We start from the raw sequence: 21,518 nt of genomic DNA, 5'->3' as shown, positions 1-21,518 counted from the left end.
ATCATTAGTTCAGTGACAGATGCTTTTCCAGACAAGTTAGTACCCATAGTTACTAAATACCTCTATACATTGAGAGATATAATACAAAATTAATAATAATAATGATAATAATAATAATAAATACCAGAAAAAAATATAATTAAAGATAAGATTGAAATAAAATAGAGATATGTAATAGTGATATTTATACAAGGTTTTCTGTATGACTAGAGTGTACTATCATGGAGCTTATATCAAACATGACAATGGCTTGAGCTTCTTAACTTGAATTGAAGAGAACCCACAAATGCCTCAGAATTGAACTTAACCATTGTATCATGGTTTCTTTTGGGGGAAGGGAGGCTTGTTATATTACTGAAAAGCTAAAACAATTCCACCCCATCCACTGTCTCTAGTGTTGGTGTACTTTGGAAGTCGGCGTGAGAGGGAGAGCTGGAACTGGGCGTGGGTCATCAGCACCCGTCTGGCTCGACAGGTCGGTTACCTGGAGCTGCTGCTCAAACTGATGTTTGTCAACCCTCCTGAACTTCCTGAGCAGACCACACGCGCACTGCCTGTCAGGTGACAGAGACACACACATGCATACACACACACAAACATAGGCAGTCACTGCTGAGTTCTGTCAGTTACCCAGGTCCAAGAAAAAACGTACACTTCACAGTTACAATATCAAGCTGCATTTATTGTAGTTTTAAAACTCAAATGTTGTGTTAGAAGCATTGACTGTTACATTAATTATAGCACTGTTAACAACACTGTTGGAATGAACACAAGTCCTAGTACCACCTGAAGTTTGCTGTGTTACTTAGTGGATCAAGGCATCATTTCTGTGTCTCACATGTCACACAGGTTCCTGTTTACAGACTATAACCGTCTGTCCAGTGTTGGAGGGGAGACCTCTATGGCTGAGATGATTGCCACGCTCTCTGATGCTTGTGAGCGGGAGTTTGGTTTCATGGCCACCAGGCTCTTCAGGGTTTTCAAGAACGATGAGATCCAAGGTAACATTGCTGTCTTTGGCTTTAGGTGACAGTCATGTAATGATGATAATATTGACTCAGCCAGCACACAAAGTCTAAATTAGATATAGGAAAAAAATTACATTTGCAATTAATTACATTAATATGTGTTAATGGCTGAAAAATTAAAATGTGTATGTGCGCTATACAGTTTTTGTAGACTGAAAAACAAACATTTAAAGAAACAAACATTTTCCTGTTTAATAACACAGTGAACCAAGTCCCCTTAAGCGTTCTTGTGATTGGTATTTAATTTATTTTGGCGTCACTGCAAAATTAGATTGAGGATACTGTTGAAAAAATTATACTCATGAAAGCAAAATGAAGCCCAGGTTAGTATAAACTTTGCCGAAAATGAACTGTTGAGACATTTTTTAGTCTTTTGTAATCTAAGTGTGACTCTATTATATCATCCTCTGTCATACCACAGGTAAGAAGTGGAAGAAAACGTGCTGTGTTCCTTCCTTTGTGCTGTTTGCCCTGACACTGGGATGCCTGATCACCGGTATGGCCCTGTTGGCCATCTTTAAGGTGTGTTAATAGAGCGATGAACCTGACACTGCATTTAAACTGAAAGCTTTCTAACCACTACTTCACTGGATGCCTCAGTAACCAGTTTCAATGCTTTTATTTCCCAGGTGAAGCCTGAGAATTTGACTACTTCACTGGATGCCTCAGTAACCAGTTTCAATGCTTTTATTTCCCAGGTGAAGCCTGAGAATTTGACGGTAAATGCAGTGCTGATAGCCATGGCTAGTGTGGTGGGCCTTGCCTTACTGCTTAACTGTAGGACCTGGTGGCAGGTGGCAGACTCCGTCCTGAACTCCCAGAGGAAACGGCTGCACAGTGCTGCCAACAACTTGCACAGACTCAAGAGTGAAGGATTCATGAAGGTAGATGAATGCACTTTATTCATTGTACCAAATGAAGGATGAATGCAAATCCTTCGACATCCTGTTGTCATGGCTAAAGGGGCATCCTGCGTGCTTATGAAATTATGAAGCTGTAGTTCCTAAATCCAATCAATTTCCTAAGTCCTTGTTTTGAGCCATTGATTTTCTTCCTCTGTCTCACACCAGGTTCTAAAGCATGAAGTGGAGCTAATGTCAAAAATGGCCAAAACCATTGACGGCTTTACCCAGAACCAGACACGCATGGCCGTCATCATTGACGGACTGGATGCCTGTGAGCAGGACAAAGTTCTACAGATGCTGGACACGGTGTGTACTTACACGAGGTTCTGTGTGTGGGAACATAAATTATGACTCCCTTTTGACTGATTACATGAGAATATGAAGTGATTACATTTTTCAACATCTGTCACTCAAGCAAATTTCTAACCATGAGACAGACTGTTGTAGAGCTGCTGCCATGTGGCCTTAACTTTTAGTGGGTCTTCCACCTGTGTGCACAGAGCCCACACATCACCAGTGCTGTGCAGCCACCCTGGTGTTCCCAGCTGCCTCAGCTCGCCTCCAAGTTTAAATTCTTCTTCCCAGCTGCTGTAATAAAATTTCCTTTAGCCAAATGTTATTATTTGATGAAGTAATCCCAGAGAAGATGGCAACCTCCTGTGTGCTAATGTAATCTTCTCATCTCTGCAAGCACCTCCCAGTCGCTCTGAAACCATCTTGTTTTCAGAGAAATTCAAACACAGCACTTTAAAATCCATTTCTTGTAGGTTACACAAATTTAATCTTTTTAATTTTTTCAGTCTGTGTACTTTTCTGACCAGATAATGTGCATTTAAGATGCAGATCATGTGATGGCGCCTTCATTGATGGTGCCGACAGCTGCTGTGGGGACAGAGGTTCATCATCTTGTGGGACGAGGCTGAGGGTGCAAGCCAGGGGTTAACAAACCGTGCATGCGTGTAGCACAAATCAATGTCCTGTGACACTTGGACAATGTCCCTTAGTTAGCAGAGTGGAAATCCCCAGTGCCATGTGCTGCAGCCAGCAAGCTCTCACGGGAGTCATTGAAATTAAGTACTACATCTGACTGTTGCCTCTAGCTGACATGTTGTTGATTAGATTGCAATCTATTCATTTTGACATTAAAGTAGTAGATTTCTCAGAAGGATTTGCTGCGCTAAAAACAAATATTTGTCCCCATGATTGAACCAAATTATACTCACAAGTCCAAGTTCACAAGTCTTTGTCTGGGAGCATCACGTTTCATGAACATATTTTATGAAATGACAAAAAAGGTGGTGAGAGATGTCCCTTAGTCACTAACTTATGGCTCCTTTCTCATTCCAGGTGAGGGTGCTCTTCTCCAAGGGCCCTTTTATCTCAATCTTTGCCAGTGACCCCCATATTATCATCAAAGCTATCAACCAAAACCTCAACAGCGTGCTGAGAGACTCCAACATCAACGGACACGACTACATGAGGAACATCGTCCACCTGCCAGTGTTCCTCAACAGCAGAGGCCTCAGTACGGCCAAAAAGCTCTGCATGGCAGCTCCTGTCAATGGAGAGCCATCTACTGCTGAGGGTAAAGGATAAGGACTAATATACAACATATTGTATTGTGTACGCATTATATGGATTATTGCACTCAGTTGTGGGTCATTTGACACATGAATTGACAGGTTCTGAAGATGTAGTTCTGTTTTAAAGGGCAGCTACAATATTTTCTGAGGCTTTAAGTCATTCTGTAGTCTCCCAGTAGTATTCTGTATGGATTAATATCTGAAAATGTAAGATTTGATATGGATTTTTTTGTGTCAAAATGATACTTTCACAAGCCCTTCCAAAAACCTTTTCCCACATGACCTCAGGTAGATTTCTGCATAATGATGTTACTACATGTAAACCTATGCACTGCTGTGAGCACCACATTAGTTCAGTTCTGAAAGTCAAACAATAATACTAACTAACTAACAACTGAGGCAGCAGTAGGCCAGCGACTTCCATGTCCTGTGCAGTAAACTCACTTACACTTTTTGTCAGTGGACTCTGGTGGCATTAAAGAGGGAGATATGAAGCTTCCATGCAGCGAGCAATGTGTTTTGGGGTTGAGAGAGGGGAGGGCATCAGCTCTGTTCTCTACGTTACTGCTTTTTACCAACAGCTGACTTTCCATTTGAGAAAAGAACAGAGAAAAGAACACAGATGGACTCGCCCTTAATTAAAGACATGTAATATTTGTTGTTCTTTTGATTTTATTTTATTTTTTCCTCCAAAAACATCAGTCAGCTGTTATTTTCTTTTTCTCTCCCTCTCCAGGATGGCATGACGACATGGACAGGAAGATGTCTTTGACCAGCCTGGGCCAAGACCAGGCCAAGTTTGGCAGCAAGACCACCCTAAACCGCAGGGTAACAGCTGTTCAAGTTTATTTGTACAGACCAATATCACATTCCATGTTTTGTTAGGGTTTACAGCTCCACATCAGTGATTCCAAACCCCACCCAAGCTCTTTCACTGAAGAATCAAGGATGACACATAGACAAAAAACCATGGGAGATGGTGTTCAAAGAGAGACCCTCCTTCTCAGATGGCAGGGGATGCAGTATGAGTTATAAGTGGAACAATGCTAGTAATAATAGACTGGCAATAACAGAGATACAATTCCAAGAGTAGGATTATAGTAAATCCAATTTAGTTATACGAAAACTAATATATCAAGCACTGTTTATTCTACTTGTCACTCTAAATAGACACAATTCACACCCCACCCTAACCCAAAACAACCGAATCAAAAAAGCCAGCACTAATTACAAATTGCAGAGAAGCTCTCGATACAAAATTTAAAATGGAGACAGATGTATTGTTTGTAGAACGGAGTAAAATAAATTGATTTTCCCACCACTGTTATTTCCACAACACTCATGCTATCTGGATATATACAGCTGGAAATTAATATCATGACATTAATCAAACCAAATTAAAATGCAGTTAGTTCACCACAATAAGAATAGAAAACATTAGATTAGGGTTAGAGATGCTGGGTAGAGATCCTCACTGCTTTTTCTTTCCGGCCTCCTCCCTGAGTGGCAGAGGGGGGGGTTCAGTACAGGCGTGTGGTTGGCAGGCAGTGTGGAGGCCAGAGGACAGAAGGAGACACACGGAGACGAAAAAGAGAGGTGCTCGGTGTGCAGCCAAGGTTCCTGGTGTAATTGATGTAATGACTGTTTATCCTTCCTGCTGCGTTGCCACAGCCTAATGACAAGGCCTAGCAGCAGTGGGTCCCTGTGACAAAACACTGGCACCAGGTCTGCTGGCAGGAGGCTAAGTGACTCTGCTGCTGTCGCTGATGCCTCCCTCCCCCCGGCGAGACATTCCCACTACCCCTCCTTTCTTCCCGCCTCCCTCTCTTGTTTGTTTGTTTGACATTTGTTTGTACCTCGGGTTTATCTAGTACCCTCAATTACTGGTGTTGGTCCTTCCATTACGGGGCGGCATGCTCTTTTTATTTGCCCTCCGCCACTAGCTAGCTCTTGGCAGAAGGGCCCTCTTTCTACAAGTGGAGATTAAACGAGGGCAGGAGGGGAAAATGAATTAGTGGCTCTCCATTTTCATGTGGCTTCTCAAGTTGCTGATGACATTAGGAATATCTCTACCATCTTATTTCCATTTATTGGAACTAAATGAATCCAGTTTATAATGGAAATAAATAATAATTACCTGGAACTCTGCATTTAGTTTTTCGATACTGTTTTTGTAGTTTTTGTTTTCGTCGAACACAAATGCACAGGAGAACTGAATAGCAAGCTCACCAGGGGTAATACAGTACAGTTCATACATTCTCCGTTGTAAGCCTTGTTTACCCTCCGAAAAGATCAAAGAAAGAAAGAGAGGCATCAAGTAAGGATCGCCTCAAGTCCAAGTCAGTATCATTTTAAAGTCTTTCAAGGACTAGATTGACTGACTATTGTCTTATGACATTCATTCAGCAGTAACCTCGGGGCAGAAATAAATAAACATGTTTAGAGCCTTGTACAAAAAAAAGGTTATGGTGTCTGTACGTGGGTGAGTTTTTATTTAACTTGCCTTAAGTTGCAGTATTTCAGGGTAGACTGCTTGAATGACACGTTGCCTGCAACACTTCACTACAGTCCATAAGTCAGATCGACCCCCCGCTCCTCCACAGTTCCAGCCGCTTGTCCAAATACTTTTACGTCTGGCTCCGAAACCAAGAAAATTGACGTCCGATATGCCTAACTCAAGGCTTCAAAATGGGAGTCCACACACCAGTGGGTGACGTCCATCATCTTTACCGTCAATGCATTGATCTAGCAAATTCACATACAAACCCAGTGCAAAGCCATTGTGCAAATAAATCACACAAAAAAATAAACTGGGAAAAAATTGTAAATGAGATAGGGAGGAGATAAAAAGGTTCACAATACCAAGTATTTCCTTTCTTGCTATATAATATCCATTTTCATTTGTAATTACCATTTTCATCCATACTCTAACATTTATGGATACAAAGCAGATAAAGGAATTAGAAAATAATTACATTTTTGACATTTTAGTAAACCATATACCTATGTTAAGGGAAGAAAAAATACATTCAGTATTTCTAAAAAATAAGGCAATCACCTTCACAAAGTTAAGTTATATTTCACAGAATCGTTGAAAACTATCAGCAAAGAATAGAAGAACCGCTATAAATAAGCAAATACAGAAACAATTGTCTGAATGACCCAGTAAAACTGTTAAGCCGCATTAAAATTCAATATATATTGAAAAGTCAGCCACATAGGACTGTCTGTATATGATGGACCTTTCCAGTACTGACTGAGTGTCGGCCATATGTTTCATCTCTTTGAGAAAGAGGTCATGAGACTGGCGTTACGACTTCAAAGTCAACCAAAAGCCTCGCCTTGGCTCATGACCATGGCAGCTGTCTGATATCATCACAGCTGTTCTCTGCGAGATCTGTGTCAATAGCTCGCCTGTGTGTCATGACGGTTCGGCTTTGGACAGTGGCTCTTTGATTTTTATTTGCTGTCACAGGGAATTATATGTTTTGCTCATGAAAAGATTGATGATATTGGGGAAAAGTCAGAAGATGTTCATTATAGTCCCAAAATAAAATTTAGAAAATGCTCTTAACTGGTTTAAATGGTTTCACTCACTACTCTGTCCTGGGGTTAAGCTGCAAACTGCTGCTGGATTATTTTTACAGTCATGCTGCTGAAGTTTTAGTAACATTGATATGCAAAATTAAGATATTTTCATTTTGAATGACAGCAAAATAGCCCATAAATGTATAATGGGGTTGCATGTAAGCAGTGAAACGTGGATGGGGTGCGTAGGAAGTCAGAATTAGAAGAACATGAGGCTGTATCCACCATCTTCATGTATTTCTCGATCTAGTCAAGCAGAAGGTTTTGCAGTGACATGGCCTGAGATCACATGGTGATCCTTAAACGTCTGCACTCTGGTCTCATGATGCACAGCCCACAGGGATGACGCATAAGTAATCAAAACAGTGCAACAGTGAAGATTAATGTAAACACATTTGTTTCACTTGTGCTTACATTTTGTCTTCAGAGAAAGCTTATTTATAAGACTTCCCTGTACAGTATATGGCTGATAAATGTCTCTTGTGACTGTAGTGTTTTCTGTGACTTTAAGACAGTTTCAGCTTTCCCACTGACAAACTGCTTTTTTGACACACAGTATTAAACTGCCATTCTGATTGAAAATTCTGATAAATTTAAGTTGCATAAAACAACAAATGAAACCACAGGCTTGGAGACATATTCATCTTACTAAGCCAGCTGGAAACATGATGAATCCAAATGTGAAATATCTGATCTTATGCTAATTTAAGTTTCTGTGTTTTTTTTTTTAAAGGACACATACCGGCGTCGGCAGATGCAGAGGACCATCACCAGACAGATGTCCTTCGACCTCACCAAGCTGCTGGTGACTGAGGACTGGTTCAGCGACATCAGCCCACAGACCATGAGGAGGCTGCTCAACATAGTTTCTATCACAGGTAAAGAATAGACCATATTCTGCTCTAGCGTCATCCTTAATATCATCGTCATCTCATAATATTAAATAAAAGACCATTTGTCTTTACAGCAACATCTGAGTTATTAAATCCTAATTTAAATAGTTGGATGGAGAGCCAGCCTTTGGGAAATATTACAGGGGATTGAAGATGAAAAAGAAACCCAAACAAAGCTCTGCAGGGATTTAATTTCAGACCAGCAGGGGTCAACATGTGGTTGCAGAGGCGGTGCAATTAACCACACATTTTAATGAAGAGTATGCAGGCATTTAAACTAGAAATAGATATTACAGTGGATACTGCTCACAGTGAACCCAGTAACAATGAACAGTTGCTTATATGGATCAAAAAGCTTTGGATTGAAACTTAACTATACAAATGTTTAAAAATGTACTTAGAATAATCAAGTAGTCAGCTTACAGTGTTTATTTTTGCATCCTTTCATACAACATATGGGAAAAACAATTAAAAACTATGATCGTTATATATTTGTAAACTTAACTTCCATGAAATCCTGATGGGAAAAACAGTTATATTCTCTCACTGAAATATGAAGTCTCCGCAAAGCTTATTACAAAATGCCAAAAATAAGCCAATAAGATGCAGAAGAGAAACTTGCCCTGCATTTCGAAACTGGAACATAGTACTGCATCATTACATTGCACCTTGAGCTTAAACCCTCTTGCTCATCTGTAGCAGTCCGTAGCACGAAATTTGAAGCTAAAAGAAAAAGTATGAGGAACGCAGCATTGGTGTTCCTCAGGTTACCTTGTGCAGTTTTCTCAAACAAAACAGTCATGGCTGCTATTGATGGAGACAACCAACATGGAGAAAGCAGGTGTGGTTGAAGCAGCCCCCCCGGTGGTAACTTAATGCTTAATGCCTAATGTAATAAAACAGCTGTACTGCATTTTGAAACTGCCAATAAAATAACCTCAGTACACCAGTAACTTCCAAAGGCAGTAATCCTTTTGCACCATTGTTGACAGGTCGCCTGTTGCGGGCCAATCAGATCATCTTCAACTGGGATCGGCTGGCGTCTTGGATCAACCTGACAGAGGAGTGGCCATACAGGACGTCATGGATCATCCTGTTTTTGGAAGAGACTGACGGAGTGTCTGACCAGATGACTCTCAAGACCATCTATGAGAGGTACAAAAACATACAGAGACACAATCACCCCCTTCTAGTTACTTATCTGATCTGTAATGTGTACAAGCTTCTTTTATACACCTTCATAGTTTCTATCTTTATTTAATTCTTTTTTTTACCTTCCTTTCTTCTTCTTTTAGTACCTTTCCATCACATTTTTTCTAACTTTTTTCAAGACACTGGTAGACTGAGGCTAGTTTTAACATAAAGTGACATCAATAGAGGTTAGCTTAGAGACGCAGTGTTGTCGGTAAACTGCTGAATCCCTGCAGAGTTGCTTTTGTGTCCTGACTTTCTTAGAAAAATCAAAAAAGTAGAACAGAATTTAAGGGTTGGAGAATAATCATATTTCTTGATTTTCTCTTTTAGAAATACTGACATAACTAACTCTGACCAGCAGGTGGCAGTAGAGGATTTTGTTTTCCGTGTAGGCTACATTAGTCCACAGTCACTGCTAATGGCTTCGAGTGCCACACTAATTGGCAACTGATAGACAGATTTTGTAATTGATTATAATGCACAAGGCAAGTGATGGCTGCATTATAGCCTGGACTTCTCCAGGGACACATTTTCTTAAAACTGGACAAGAGACAGTCAGACATATTTGGTTTAACTGTGAAGGAAAAGTCTTGTGTCACTGTGTGTGTGTGTGTGTGTGTGTGTGTGTGTGTGTGTGTGTGTGTGTACAGTATGACTGTTCATGGTTTTGTATGTGTGTGGTCACAGATGCTTTTTGGCATGCTCACCGCAGAGGAGGAGGAGAAGGCCGACACAGGCCGAGTCGCTGGGTTTGGGTGCTGTTGTGCATCAGTTGATGGCCTTTAAAGGTTGCACTCTGTCACAATACACTAGCGCCTACGACTCCTGCGGCAGGGAAGCGTCACAGACAGTTACTGTCAGCCAGTCAGCCAGCTACATTCAGCAGACAACCCTCCCTCCCCCTTCTCCAAGACACACCGCTGCCTCATTAGACCAGGTTTTTGCTGTTTGATTTTCAAAGGACAATAGGTGTAACCTACTATTTTTGATATGAGGGGAGGACAGAGGTATTAGATGAAAAGTACCATAGTCAGAAGGCGTTACTGGATTATTTCTCTGGATGATGATGATCCCCGCCTTTTATACTTGTTAATTTTTGTGGAAAAATACATCACCACTCTTCTTTGTTACATATCTTTATGATGTTAAAGTATAGTGAACATCCTAAAGGAAATTAACCATAATTATTGTGGAAACTAAAACTGGGAGATTTAATTATACACTACGACAGCCATGACATTCTGCAGTGTTTCTGCATCTCACCAAAGGCCTCCACCACAGCATGGGATTGTGCTTACACTGCTCATTAGATTTAATATAGCCATCATTTTGTTTTTGACCATCGGTCCTGTCTTCCTTCATCTTCCTCCTCACTGGGTGTCTTTCCAAATGGCTGCTCTGTTCTGCAGTGGCCGTCGGAGAAGCGGCCTTAATGATGATGACAGGAAGCCTCAAACAGGCTAAACACAACGCCTTGCCCAGAGGCCTTATCTCTCGCACTAATCTTCCGCTGATAAGACTCAGGCCTCTGTCTGTGTATCTTTTCCTGTCTCTCTGCTCTTTTCTTCTCCTTCTTGTGATCTGAGGCTCTTAAATCCCCTTTTTTGTTCTGGTTGAGATATTCTGTCTTCTTCCCTTAGCGATGTATGGGCACTTGACTGGCCTCTCAGAACCTCAGGCCCCTTCTCCCCGACTGTCTGCCCCTTCTCCTCGGCTGTCTGTCTGCTTGAGAAATGGATAGCTACTTCCCTATGCTCTCCTTTTAGCAGTTTATATGAATAAGCACACACTCACACACGTCACGTCGTAGCTCAAACACAACCAGTGGACCATTTCCTGTATCTTATAGTTAGCATCTGTTTTGTTAATTCTGTTCTGCAACGTGGTTCAGACCTCGTATGTGTGCTTTGTTTGTGTTTTAACATGCATACATAGAGTTGTTGTGCTCGACCATTTTTACACAGCAGAACTGCACATCCCCTGAGCGTTACTAAGTGAATATATTAGTGGTGAAGTGAACGTGGGGGTGAGTCAGCCCCTTATAGGTCAACTGTCGCCCTGCATCTCAGTCACAAAGCAGCATGCTCTTCCTCTCCTCTCTTCTTTGGAAGGCTTGTTATAGTAGGCCACAATACACAGAGCGTCATTACATTTGTGATCATAGCTGATAAAACTAAGGTGGGTCTAAAAACAGGGTTCCTGCAGTTCCTTAAAAAGTCTTAAAAGGTATCAAATTCATTAATCTAAAAATAAGACCTTAATTAGTAATAAAATGTCTGAAATAAATATTTCAAAAGTCTTAAAAAGTGTTTAGGACATTGAAAGTAGAATTTTATGCATTTTTTTCCCCTGATGTTTCACTTTGAAATCTCAAAATAATTGGTAACATATATCTCTATATATCCCTAATATATATATATATATATATATATATATATATATATGTGTGTGTGTGTGTGTGTGTATATGTATATACATTTTAAATAATTCACCAAATGCCTTCAGCATTAACATCAGGCAGATAAAGGTAGCAGAACCTACAAAAATCATGTTTTAAATTACAGTAATAAACATATGGGCAAAATTGGCCATAGCCCCCTTGTTTTGTTTTGTTGTTTGCTTTGCTCTGTTTTTCAGTAATTGTAAAATAAGTCTTAAAACTCATTGCGAGAGGCATTCAGAAAGTCTTAAAAAGTCTTGAATCTAATGAGCCTTGATCTGTAGGAAGCCTTAAAAAGATGTGTTTTTCAGGTTGCATCTCCATTTTTTTATAGATAAAAATAAAATTCAGATTTAGTGTCCCTTTAATTTGGTCTTAGTGTAGTCTTAATGCCCTACCTAGTCTTCTAAATTAAAACTAAAGTGACCTACTAAAGCACCGGGAAGAACTGCATGAGTTACATAGAGTGCCTCTCATTGAAAAAGGTGACAGCTCCTCTCTATGGCATGTACCTGAACTCCTAAAAAAGAGAGAAAAAATAGAAACACTCGCCCACCTTCCCTCATATCTCATACAAACACACACACATTCAAAATGACTAAAAGCTGTTTTTAGCAACTTGCCTGGCAATAGAAAGTACCTTGAAAGGCTGTGAAGTGTCATTGTAGGACACAACATGAAGAGAAATGTGTTGCGCTAATTCCTGGAGTGGGCCAGTACAGCCGTCCTAATCTGATGGAGAATGTATAATCGGTTAATAACCTCAGCGATTTCTATCATTAACTGTAAGACCAGGGACTGCCCAGACTAATGCAAGGTAGCAATGGGAAAGAACTGTGTGTAACAAAGATGGCACTGTCTGCAGGAGATACTGGCTCAAAGCAATCAAGCTTACACACACACACACACACACACACACACACACACACACACACACACACATACATACATACATGTACACACAGAGTGCAGCTAAAATGTTTGTCTCACTAGTTCTGCAGGGAAAACTCCAAATTGCACCTGGAGCAGTGAGCCAGCGTTGTGGCCTGCCCAGCACACTGACAGAAGCAGAACAGAAAACAAATCAAGCAGTGTTTTGGACCGACCCTTGTATTTGTAGCCGTCAAATTAACAGCCCTGAATCCATGTTCCGAACACTGTTGTTTGATCACTAGCAAGTTGAAATTGGAGCCTGTAGACTTGTGACTATCATTTTCAGCTGTATCATTTCTGCCTTCTCAGTATTGCAGTCTCTTCTCAGGAGTCAGTTGTTCCTTGTTTTAGCTGCCATTAGAGACTTAATGACCACAGCCAACCTAGCTCTCTCCTGCTTCATGGTTATTGCTTTAAAGCAGCCTTGCCATTTCCAAAGTCTGTTAATAGGCTTTTTGTATGTTTATTTCCTTGATGTTGTTTAGAGTCATTACATTACAGAAAAGCTTCCACTAAATAGCTAATTGTAGAGTGATTTCATGTGACTGAGCCAGTACAGGTTCTGGGTGTTATGCAAGGACACATGGTAGACACGTGGCTGTTGTTTTGACTTCTGCTTTGTTTCTGGAGACCCACCAACTTTTATTATTTTTATTCTGTATTTACATCTCCATTAGCTTTCATTTAAATGGTTGCTATTGTTCCGGGGGGCTTATGTGTGTTGATGTTCTGCAAACTCAGTAACAACCCAAATTTCATACCTAAATTGCTGTTGTTCCTTCTTAAGATTTCGTAGTGCCTCACTGCATAAATTTGCTTTGTGATGTAGAGACATGGTTGGATATTACATAGTTCACTTTATTTTTTTATTAAGTCAGTAGATTGACACAAATTCAGCAACCTTTTTGATAGCTGATTAAACAATTAAGTCGTTTCTCAAGTAAACATGTACCAGTTCCAGCTTTTTCATTTTCTGTGTTATTAGACCGAATGTCTTTTGATTTAGGACTTTGGTTGAACTTTGTTATCTGTTTTCTAATATATCAGGTGACTGTCATCAGCTCAGTTGGTAGAGCGGGCACCCTGTGTACAGAGGCTCCGTCCTCATCCCCTCTCTCTTCCCTTTTCACACTAAAGCTGTCCTTTCCCCAATAAAGGCAAAAAAGCCCAAAAATTATCTTAAAACAAAACAAAAAAAAAGATTGTCAGTTGCAACCCTAGTGACATGTTCAGCAAGAGGTAATTAATGAGAAAAAGCTCTCAGAATCAGTAACACAGACTAGCATGGAAGTGTAAATTAATCCAAGATCAGAGGACATATAATCTGTCAGCTCCTGTTTATAGTTTAGTTTATTGTTTAATAATTTATTTGTTTCACATAATATGCGCACGATGGGGATAAAATGTATAAAATCTCACAGTGTAAGTATAGGGCTAAAAAAATAAAAGTGCAAATAATCATTTTGCACATGTGAACATCAGTTCATAGAAGGATCATTCTTGATCCAAATAAGATGTTCTTGACAGCAGAGCTTTTTGAAGTCTCCTTTTGTACAAAGACAATAACAAAGAAGAATCCAGTAAATGAGGATTTTCATTCTGTAAGACAACTCCACGATATGTGATAGAAAAGTGACCACGGGAAGTACAACAAAAGTAACATGAAAATTCTGAGCCTGTCTAGTTCATGGAATCAAGAGTTTTTAACAAAATAGTATCTAAACTATGGGGTAAATCTATAGCCTCATGTTTCTCTGGAAACACCTTTAAAGGCCTTAAAAGAACTGTTCCTGCAGTCTGCAGCCGACAGTGTCAGTCAGTGTCTCTAATTATTAGTTTAAATTATTTGACAGTGGTGATTTGTTAGAAAGTGAAATAGTTCTGTGTTTCGGTTGAAGGGTTAACATACTTGGACCTAATGATGTATGGGGGTGGGTTCAGTTGGCCCCTCAGAGAGTTTATTCCTGGATGCCTAGATCCTGTTTTCAGCACTAGGAAAAAAAAAAGTGTCACTGGTCCACTGAGCAGGTTCCTGCACTGCTCTGACATCTGGTGCCCTGTCTGTGCCAGGATGCCCCCGCCGCACTCAGGAGTGTGTTTCTGGCGCTGCACCTGAATCCTCTGTTCATTACACACACACACACACACACACACACACACACACACACACACACATACACACATACACACACACACACACATACACACAAATTATTGCATATAGACACTCTTACACACACATGCTAAAACTGCACTGCACATTCTAACTGAAACAAGCACATATACAAACACTATTTGCCATTACAAGCATTTGCAATTGAACATATGCATACACACACCTCAGATCACACGTGAAGCTGGTGTGTGTGCTACAAATGCAACATACTCGTATACACACACACACACACACACACACACACACACACACACACCTAGCTCTCACACCAGTGCAAGAGCATATGTCACCCCCAACTCCTTTGAGAATCAGTGTAATTAATCAGACCCTGAGATGCAGGCTGCATCCAATAAACACGCTTATGCACACACACGCGTTCACACGGCGCAGGAGGCAGAACACAGCAGAGAAATTGTTGTCAGGTAAAATTGTAGTGTTTAGAAGTGCTTGTCATTGTGTTTGCCAGTATTTGTATGTAAAACAAATCTCCAAATCTTCATGCACTTTCTTCTTTTGCTTTTTATGTTACACTTTATGAAAAATCATCCCTCTTTTCCTCTTGTTCTGACCCTGCACTCATCAACCAAACAATCCCCCTCTCAGAGATGTGACTAGAGGCACTTCTCGGACACTTGAAAACTTTTTTTTTCTCCCCCTAATCGCACTCTGAGTGAATACGTAGCCAGGCAATTCAGTCTTAATTAGAGAGACTCTTATCCCAAGTACTGAAACATTAAGATGACACTCTCTTCATTCAGGATTACTTTAATTGGCACAATTATTGTAATTTGGTTGCAATTATGTGCCGGGATAAAAGTGCTGTTCCAAAGCTCATGCGGGTGATTCCCTTTATGTGGAATCCCTTAATAAGCTCTTAAATATCTGGCTACAAAAAAAAAGGCGAGATCCTATTCTTTTCTTATGATGAATACTTTTGAACTTTTCCTGCCCTGAAATGAAAAGTCGATTATTTGCAACGCAGACTATTGTTCATGTGAATTCCCGTCGTATTTGTGACACTTTCTGTCATATAGATGCACTGCAAACGCTGAAAAAAAATTCTGCTGTCTTTCATTGTTCTCGTGTTAAATCCCTCCAGGAGGTATGTCAATGAAAAACAGAGAAAACTGGTAATGCCATTCGTCGTTGCACTGCCATTTGCCAAGAGGCCTGAAAACGTGTATAGATTTGTAAAGGCTGGTGTGAAACCATCTATGTCTCAATAGAGTTCTGGCTGCATCACTGATAGGACACTTGCATTGATTCTGCACACCAGTGTGCAGACAGACCACCTGACTGACGAGTCGATAAAGACAGACAGAGACAAAAAAAGGAAGTATGGTAGGTTCGAGATAAAGATGGAAAACGGGAAGGGTTGGTATTAGATAAGAAAGGGCATTAAGAGAGAGTGAGAAGAAAAGAGAGTCCGGTCTCTGGAGTTAAAACAAGATAAAAGAATTAAAGTGTGTATAGAGGATCAGACCAGATACCAGCGGCATTACTGCTAGGCGAGTTTGCCATTGGTGTGTTCGTGTCTCAGGTGTATTCAAAGCCTCAGGTGATGCTGCTGCTTAAAGAGAGATAGTCCAGGTGGTGGACACACACAGATTCTTGCACATGCACCCTGGGTCCCACAAGGCTGTTTATACAGTGAAACTGGTCCTCTGCTGATTCCATTTAAGTGTGTGTGTGTGGGGGGGCTGTAGACTAGCATTGTCGTTTTTCCATCCCTGAGGTGTTTGGCGGTTGTGACTCAGACACGAATTGGCCTCAGCCTGCTCCAACACCTCTCAACCCCCGCTAAGGTGCTCAAAATGTCGAAAAAAAACAAAGCTTTGCGGCTGGTGTGCACAGGTGACAAAGGAGGAGGTGTGTGTGTGCGCGTGCGTAAGGTGTATTTTTGATAGTGTATTTTTGCGTGGAGGCTACCACGTGAGGACGGAAAGAACGTCATGCTGCATTCTTTGTTAGAAAATCCTCAAAGCCCTTTTCATTTCTGCCTGTAAGCCGAGGTTGAGGGATTAGTCTAATTGGTCTGAAACAAGAGAACTGCTCTGTTCCGTTTTTTGTGCAAAGCATAAAGAATCATTTCAAATGCAGTAAAAGCCTCCACTACACCTCCGACCGGCCTCTGCTCTTTAGTCATAGAGTCATCCATCAGGGACGACAAGGTTGGATTAACATTTAAATGTGACACTGAGATGGAAGGAGAGGAAGGCTGAGAAGCAGACATCTGCCTGATACTCTGGTATTTCTGCGGTGTTGAGCATTATCGCTGATCTCTCTGCTGCTCTGCTGTCTCTTTGTGCCGGAACTGCTGGAAGGTGGGGGGCTGATTATAAATAGCAGCGCAGGGTTGCAAGAGGGTCAGCTCTGACCTTTAAGTGGACAACGAGATTTGCCACTCAACCACTGCAGGAGCCACAGGCACACTTGATAGTTACACACACACACACACACACACACACACACACACACACACACACACACATTCGACTCTTAACTGACGTTAACATCCTGGCCCTTCAAAAGTCAATGGAGGTCAGGCCCTTTTAGGGCGGGTGTGTGTAGAAACCACACTGAAATGGCAAAGAACGACTAGCAAACAAGCCCAAAGACGGGGAATTACACATTGAGCCTAAATTGGGAGGGATCACGTGTGTCCTGTCTTTCCCCATTTTTGCTTTTGAAGCAGCTTTTATTGTGGCATGCAATCATGCTACCAACCACTGTATAGCTCAGGATTTAGTTATCAGATTTGTCTACTGAGGGATCACAACCACTGTGCTTCAGAACGTTCTCAAAAATCAAGAGAGGCTTTCCTCACTGCCACAAACTCAATCCCTTTTTACACAGAGATTGCACTATACGGCCACTAATAAGTCCCTTCTTTATGCCTCCATTAAATTTTTACACAGAATCAAATGACGGCAGCATCATTCCACTCCAGTGGGTAATTAAAGACAGCATGCAGGCATCATGGAATCAAAAAGAGACCTGACGAGCGTGATATGTAACATGCATGTTGGCAGTGCTTTCTAAACAAAAACAATGGCATGACATGTCAATAAAAAACATTTACTGTCTCTGGTATACATCAGCTGATCTTGTTCCAAATCTCACAGTTTGTCTCATTTGCAGATATGTATGGCTGCTTTTCTACATTGAATTAGCTGCTAAATGCTACTAGCTGCTTTTTAAATCTCCCGCGGTGGGTTACACAAATAACATATCATCAAAACAGCACTCCCGTCCTGCCCATAGTCCTGTCCTGGCTGTCCCATATATACATAAACTGTTTCAGCACTGTAACTACCTCCTGTGGCGGCTTAAAGGCAAGACAACTCTGTCTCTCACCCATTCCACAAACATACCTCATACACAGAACTGCGAGGCGGCATAGCGGGGTGGGATATTTATGCCTTGGACAGGCAGTGTAATAGGGACCTAAGACACAAATTGGAGTTGCATAGCTTTTGTGATAATCAGATCTGCCCTCTGAAAGTCAAAGACTCAAAACATTGGAAGATTCTTCAAGTTGAGCAGTCTTTTTTTGTGCTGTGGACCAGTCCCGGACCTTGGGTGAGTCTGAGTGAGACGTAGGCAGCTGCCCAGAGGAAGAGAGACTGTTCCTGGTCAGGCTCCAAGTAAACTTAGTCTTCTGCCTTCTCCTCAGAGGCAAGATTTAGTCTGGCTTTTGTTTGACATCTAGTGTCTGCAAAAATCTAATCCAATCTGATCCATCATTAGTTGAGAGGGCTAATTTGGCTTGTTATATTATGTGAACGTTGCTGTCACCCTGAATGTCCGTCTGAACGCCATTGAAACTCTTAAACTCTGTACGGAATAAGGAAGTCAAATATTCATATTGAACAGTCAAATACGGTTCGACTGACATTATTCTGAGTTAGGTACAGCCCAAGTAATAATCAGTGATACCATACAACTTAGTCTTTGTCTAGCTCGTTCTCTCCCATGCTCATTTGCTCATTGACGTTCTCCTCTCCAATCTTATTTCTAATGCACACATCCCACTCTGAAGTTGATCAGAAGATTACTGGTTCAGCCTGAGAATCCCAAGCTTTAATTGTCACATTCATCACTCACTATATGGATTTTTAGCTCCATAACAGACTTATTCCAGATGTATTCTGATCCTATCTGCTACAGAAGAGCACATTTATCTTCACTTTTGCAGTCCAGCCCACTTAACTCTGCATCGGATCGCCTATCAACTGACCATTACAGCTGTCAAACAACCACATGCGCTGATATGAACTCCGTGGTGCAATTAGTGTCACGATGAACGAACTTTGCCATGGCCCTATCATACACCAAACTCTATTCTGGCGCATAAATCACCAAGCTGAGGTTTAGTGTCTTACTATTTTGTCAAGAATGAGGCCTTAGTTACTGTGAGTGGAGGGTTCAGTTAAGGTTTTTGGGGTCTGGAACAAGGAGGCTCCGTTGCGGCGCTACACATGAGTTTAATCAACATTTCAGGGAACCACTGAGTCCTGAGTGCGTCTCAAAAGAGAAGCCGCTCACTCCGAAGCAGTTCGTTTTTTATCAGCCTGGTGTGTTTCCTATTAGCCTGCTTGTCTCTGTGGTTTGCTTTGGGATGCATAGGTCCAGCTTAGTACAAGAGAGTTTCAATTATTGGACTAAACTTTGCCACGAATGTATATGGAAAGCAGACGCTGCCACAACTTGTCAGTTGGCACTGCCTAGACGAGGAAGCAAGAAAGAGAGAAAGTTAAAGACAGAGAAGGAGGCAGAGACAGAGGGTGTCCACATTACTTGAAGCATTTGATTCAAATCAAGGAAATACGTCTGGATTTTAAGGAGACAAAGAACATGGCGTCATCTAAAGTGAAAACATATTTCTGCTCTCCCCCTCTGCCTTTGGGGTGGTGGAGGCTTTGGCAGCTTACACTGTAACAATAACCTCTCTCAGCATTGATGCTGCGAGTCCACGCGCCAGCTTGCCGCTCCATCCGCCTGTCCACTGTTTTCCCAGAGAGGGCCTCGCCGGGTTCATCCACACGCTTGGCAGACACTGTGCCAGCGACTCTGACCAGGAGAGGAATGCGCCGGACGCGGGCCTGGTTAACTTCTTCACCCACACACTGTTATACTGGTCACACAGTGTCTGACATTGAAACTCTTGAGCTTCTCAAACACAATGTGCACAGGCATTTGTCTGTTCTGCAGGCATCTCTCTCTGTCTTTGGGCCCCTTTATGGAAATGTTTGGCAGCGACACCACCTCTTTGTGGCGTGTGTGCGCGCATGTCATCCATAAGCACAGAGGGCAGCTGTAAAGCAAAGTCAAGTGGCACATTCATACTTCCAGCGCCCAAACAGCGGATGGAGGGGATAGAGAGATGAATTCTGCTCACTCCTGTCAGCTGCAGCGTGTGGGAGGTTGAGAGGAGAAGAAAGGCTATGCTCCAGTCAGCTTTGGGACCTATTAGCATTTGGATAAGCTCAGAAAGCTCCCAGTGGCCACGCCACACAGAGAGTGGTTGGGCCTAAGCGCCTGTACTGCCGCAGCTTTAAGCTGGGTCCAGTCAATGGGCCCATTGTGCAAGAGCGGCTGCAGGGCTACCCGACGGCCTTTATCTCACTCGTCCTCGGCCCGCTTGAAAGTAGCACGCCGGTTTCCTTGGCGCTCCAACCCGAGCATCCATCTTGTCATTTGGCAACTGATTGCTGATAAGAAAGGCTTTGTTCATTTCGCCTCTATCTTCTGTTCACTGTGAGGATGACTAAGTCTGAAGTGATTTGTGTCAATTGCTTAATGCCAAGGCCAACAACTCATCGTTAGTTAACTGCAAATGATGTCATTTGAAGTGGTTAAACCTCATTGACAAACTGCTGTTGTCATTTAATGTGTGCTGTTTGTTCTGTAACACTGTGCAGTTCAGCGCGTTGGCAAGAGTCACTCTAATGGATTATCAGGCTGTCAGTTAATGTGTAATATCTTCCTTCCCTTTTGCTTTCTCATGCACATTCATGGTTGTTGCCCTCTGATCTTTACCAAAGATCTTATGGAGCCGGTGTTGAAGTGTGAGCTTCACTTTGTGTCTGGCAAGTCGTTCCTGCACACGTCTGTCCATTCAGCTGGGAACATCAGGAATGGACCTCCCTCTCTCGCTCTCCCCTTTTTTCTTTCCATCTGTCTGGGTGTAACTCAGTGATGGATGTCCTTGATTTGTTCTCCTCACCGGCTCCTGGGTTGTCTTTGGAAGATGCAGCTGTTTGTGCTACTGCGTGTTTGCAGTGTACGACAGCAGGCCAGAGCAAACACGCAGGTCAGCACAATATGTGCAGTTGTAGCTGGCTTCTTGTTGGGCGATGCACATGAATTTGTATGTAGCACTTGTCTCTTGTTTTTCAAAGGCAACTGACTGCGATAATAAAGCAAGATGGATGAGTTCTTTATACTATCATGGCTATAACTAATATACAAAATAAAGAATCTGAAGTAGCCAAAAGTTTCTAATATTACCACAACTAGATAAGTTTGAGTTTCATTGTTTTTTTGTCATAAAATGTCTCTTAAATACACATTTACTAATAAAAGACCTTAATATAGTATTTCATAGAGCATCAAATTGTCTTAATTTCAGATTGTATAAGTCTTAAATGTTTTTTAGTTATGGCATTATGAGAATGTCCAGTGTTTGCGCTACTGGAAACATAATTTTAACACACTATTCAATGGGGGAACAGACTTCAACACAACACTTGTTTACACGCAATGTCCCTAATTT

General features: G+C 41.6%; 1 protein-coding gene across 5 annotated transcripts in view; it reads left to right on the top strand.

The window, feature by feature from the left end:
* Window positions 1–21,518, top strand: part of kidins220a (kinase D-interacting substrate 220a) — a 59,274-nt gene that overhangs the window by 17,117 nt on the left and 20,639 nt on the right. For all 5 annotated transcript variants that reach the window (XM_088087860.1, XM_088087859.1, XM_088087857.1 and 2 more), the window contains exons 15-23: window positions 396–561; window positions 850–1,001; window positions 1,450–1,550; window positions 1,727–1,912; window positions 2,099–2,239; window positions 3,281–3,518; window positions 4,253–4,344; window positions 7,838–7,982; window positions 8,990–9,152. In XM_088087860.1, coding sequence (XP_087943986.1) covers window positions 396–561; window positions 850–1,001; window positions 1,450–1,550; window positions 1,727–1,912; window positions 2,099–2,239; window positions 3,281–3,518; window positions 4,253–4,344; window positions 7,838–7,982; window positions 8,990–9,152 — 1,384 coding nt within the window. The remainder of the gene's footprint in view (window positions 1–395; window positions 562–849; window positions 1,002–1,449; window positions 1,551–1,726; window positions 1,913–2,098; window positions 2,240–3,280; window positions 3,519–4,252; window positions 4,345–7,837; window positions 7,983–8,989; window positions 9,153–21,518) is intronic.

This window comes from Plectropomus leopardus, chromosome 14 (genome assembly GCF_026936395.1).
Source record: "Plectropomus leopardus strain MGB_pleo_1.0 chromosome 14, ASM2693639v1, whole genome shotgun sequence".
Taxonomy (NCBI): domain Eukaryota; kingdom Metazoa; phylum Chordata; class Actinopteri; order Perciformes; family Serranidae; genus Plectropomus; species Plectropomus leopardus.
The sequence above is the reverse complement of the archived record's forward strand: the minus strand, read 5'-3'. Positions and strand labels throughout refer to the sequence as shown.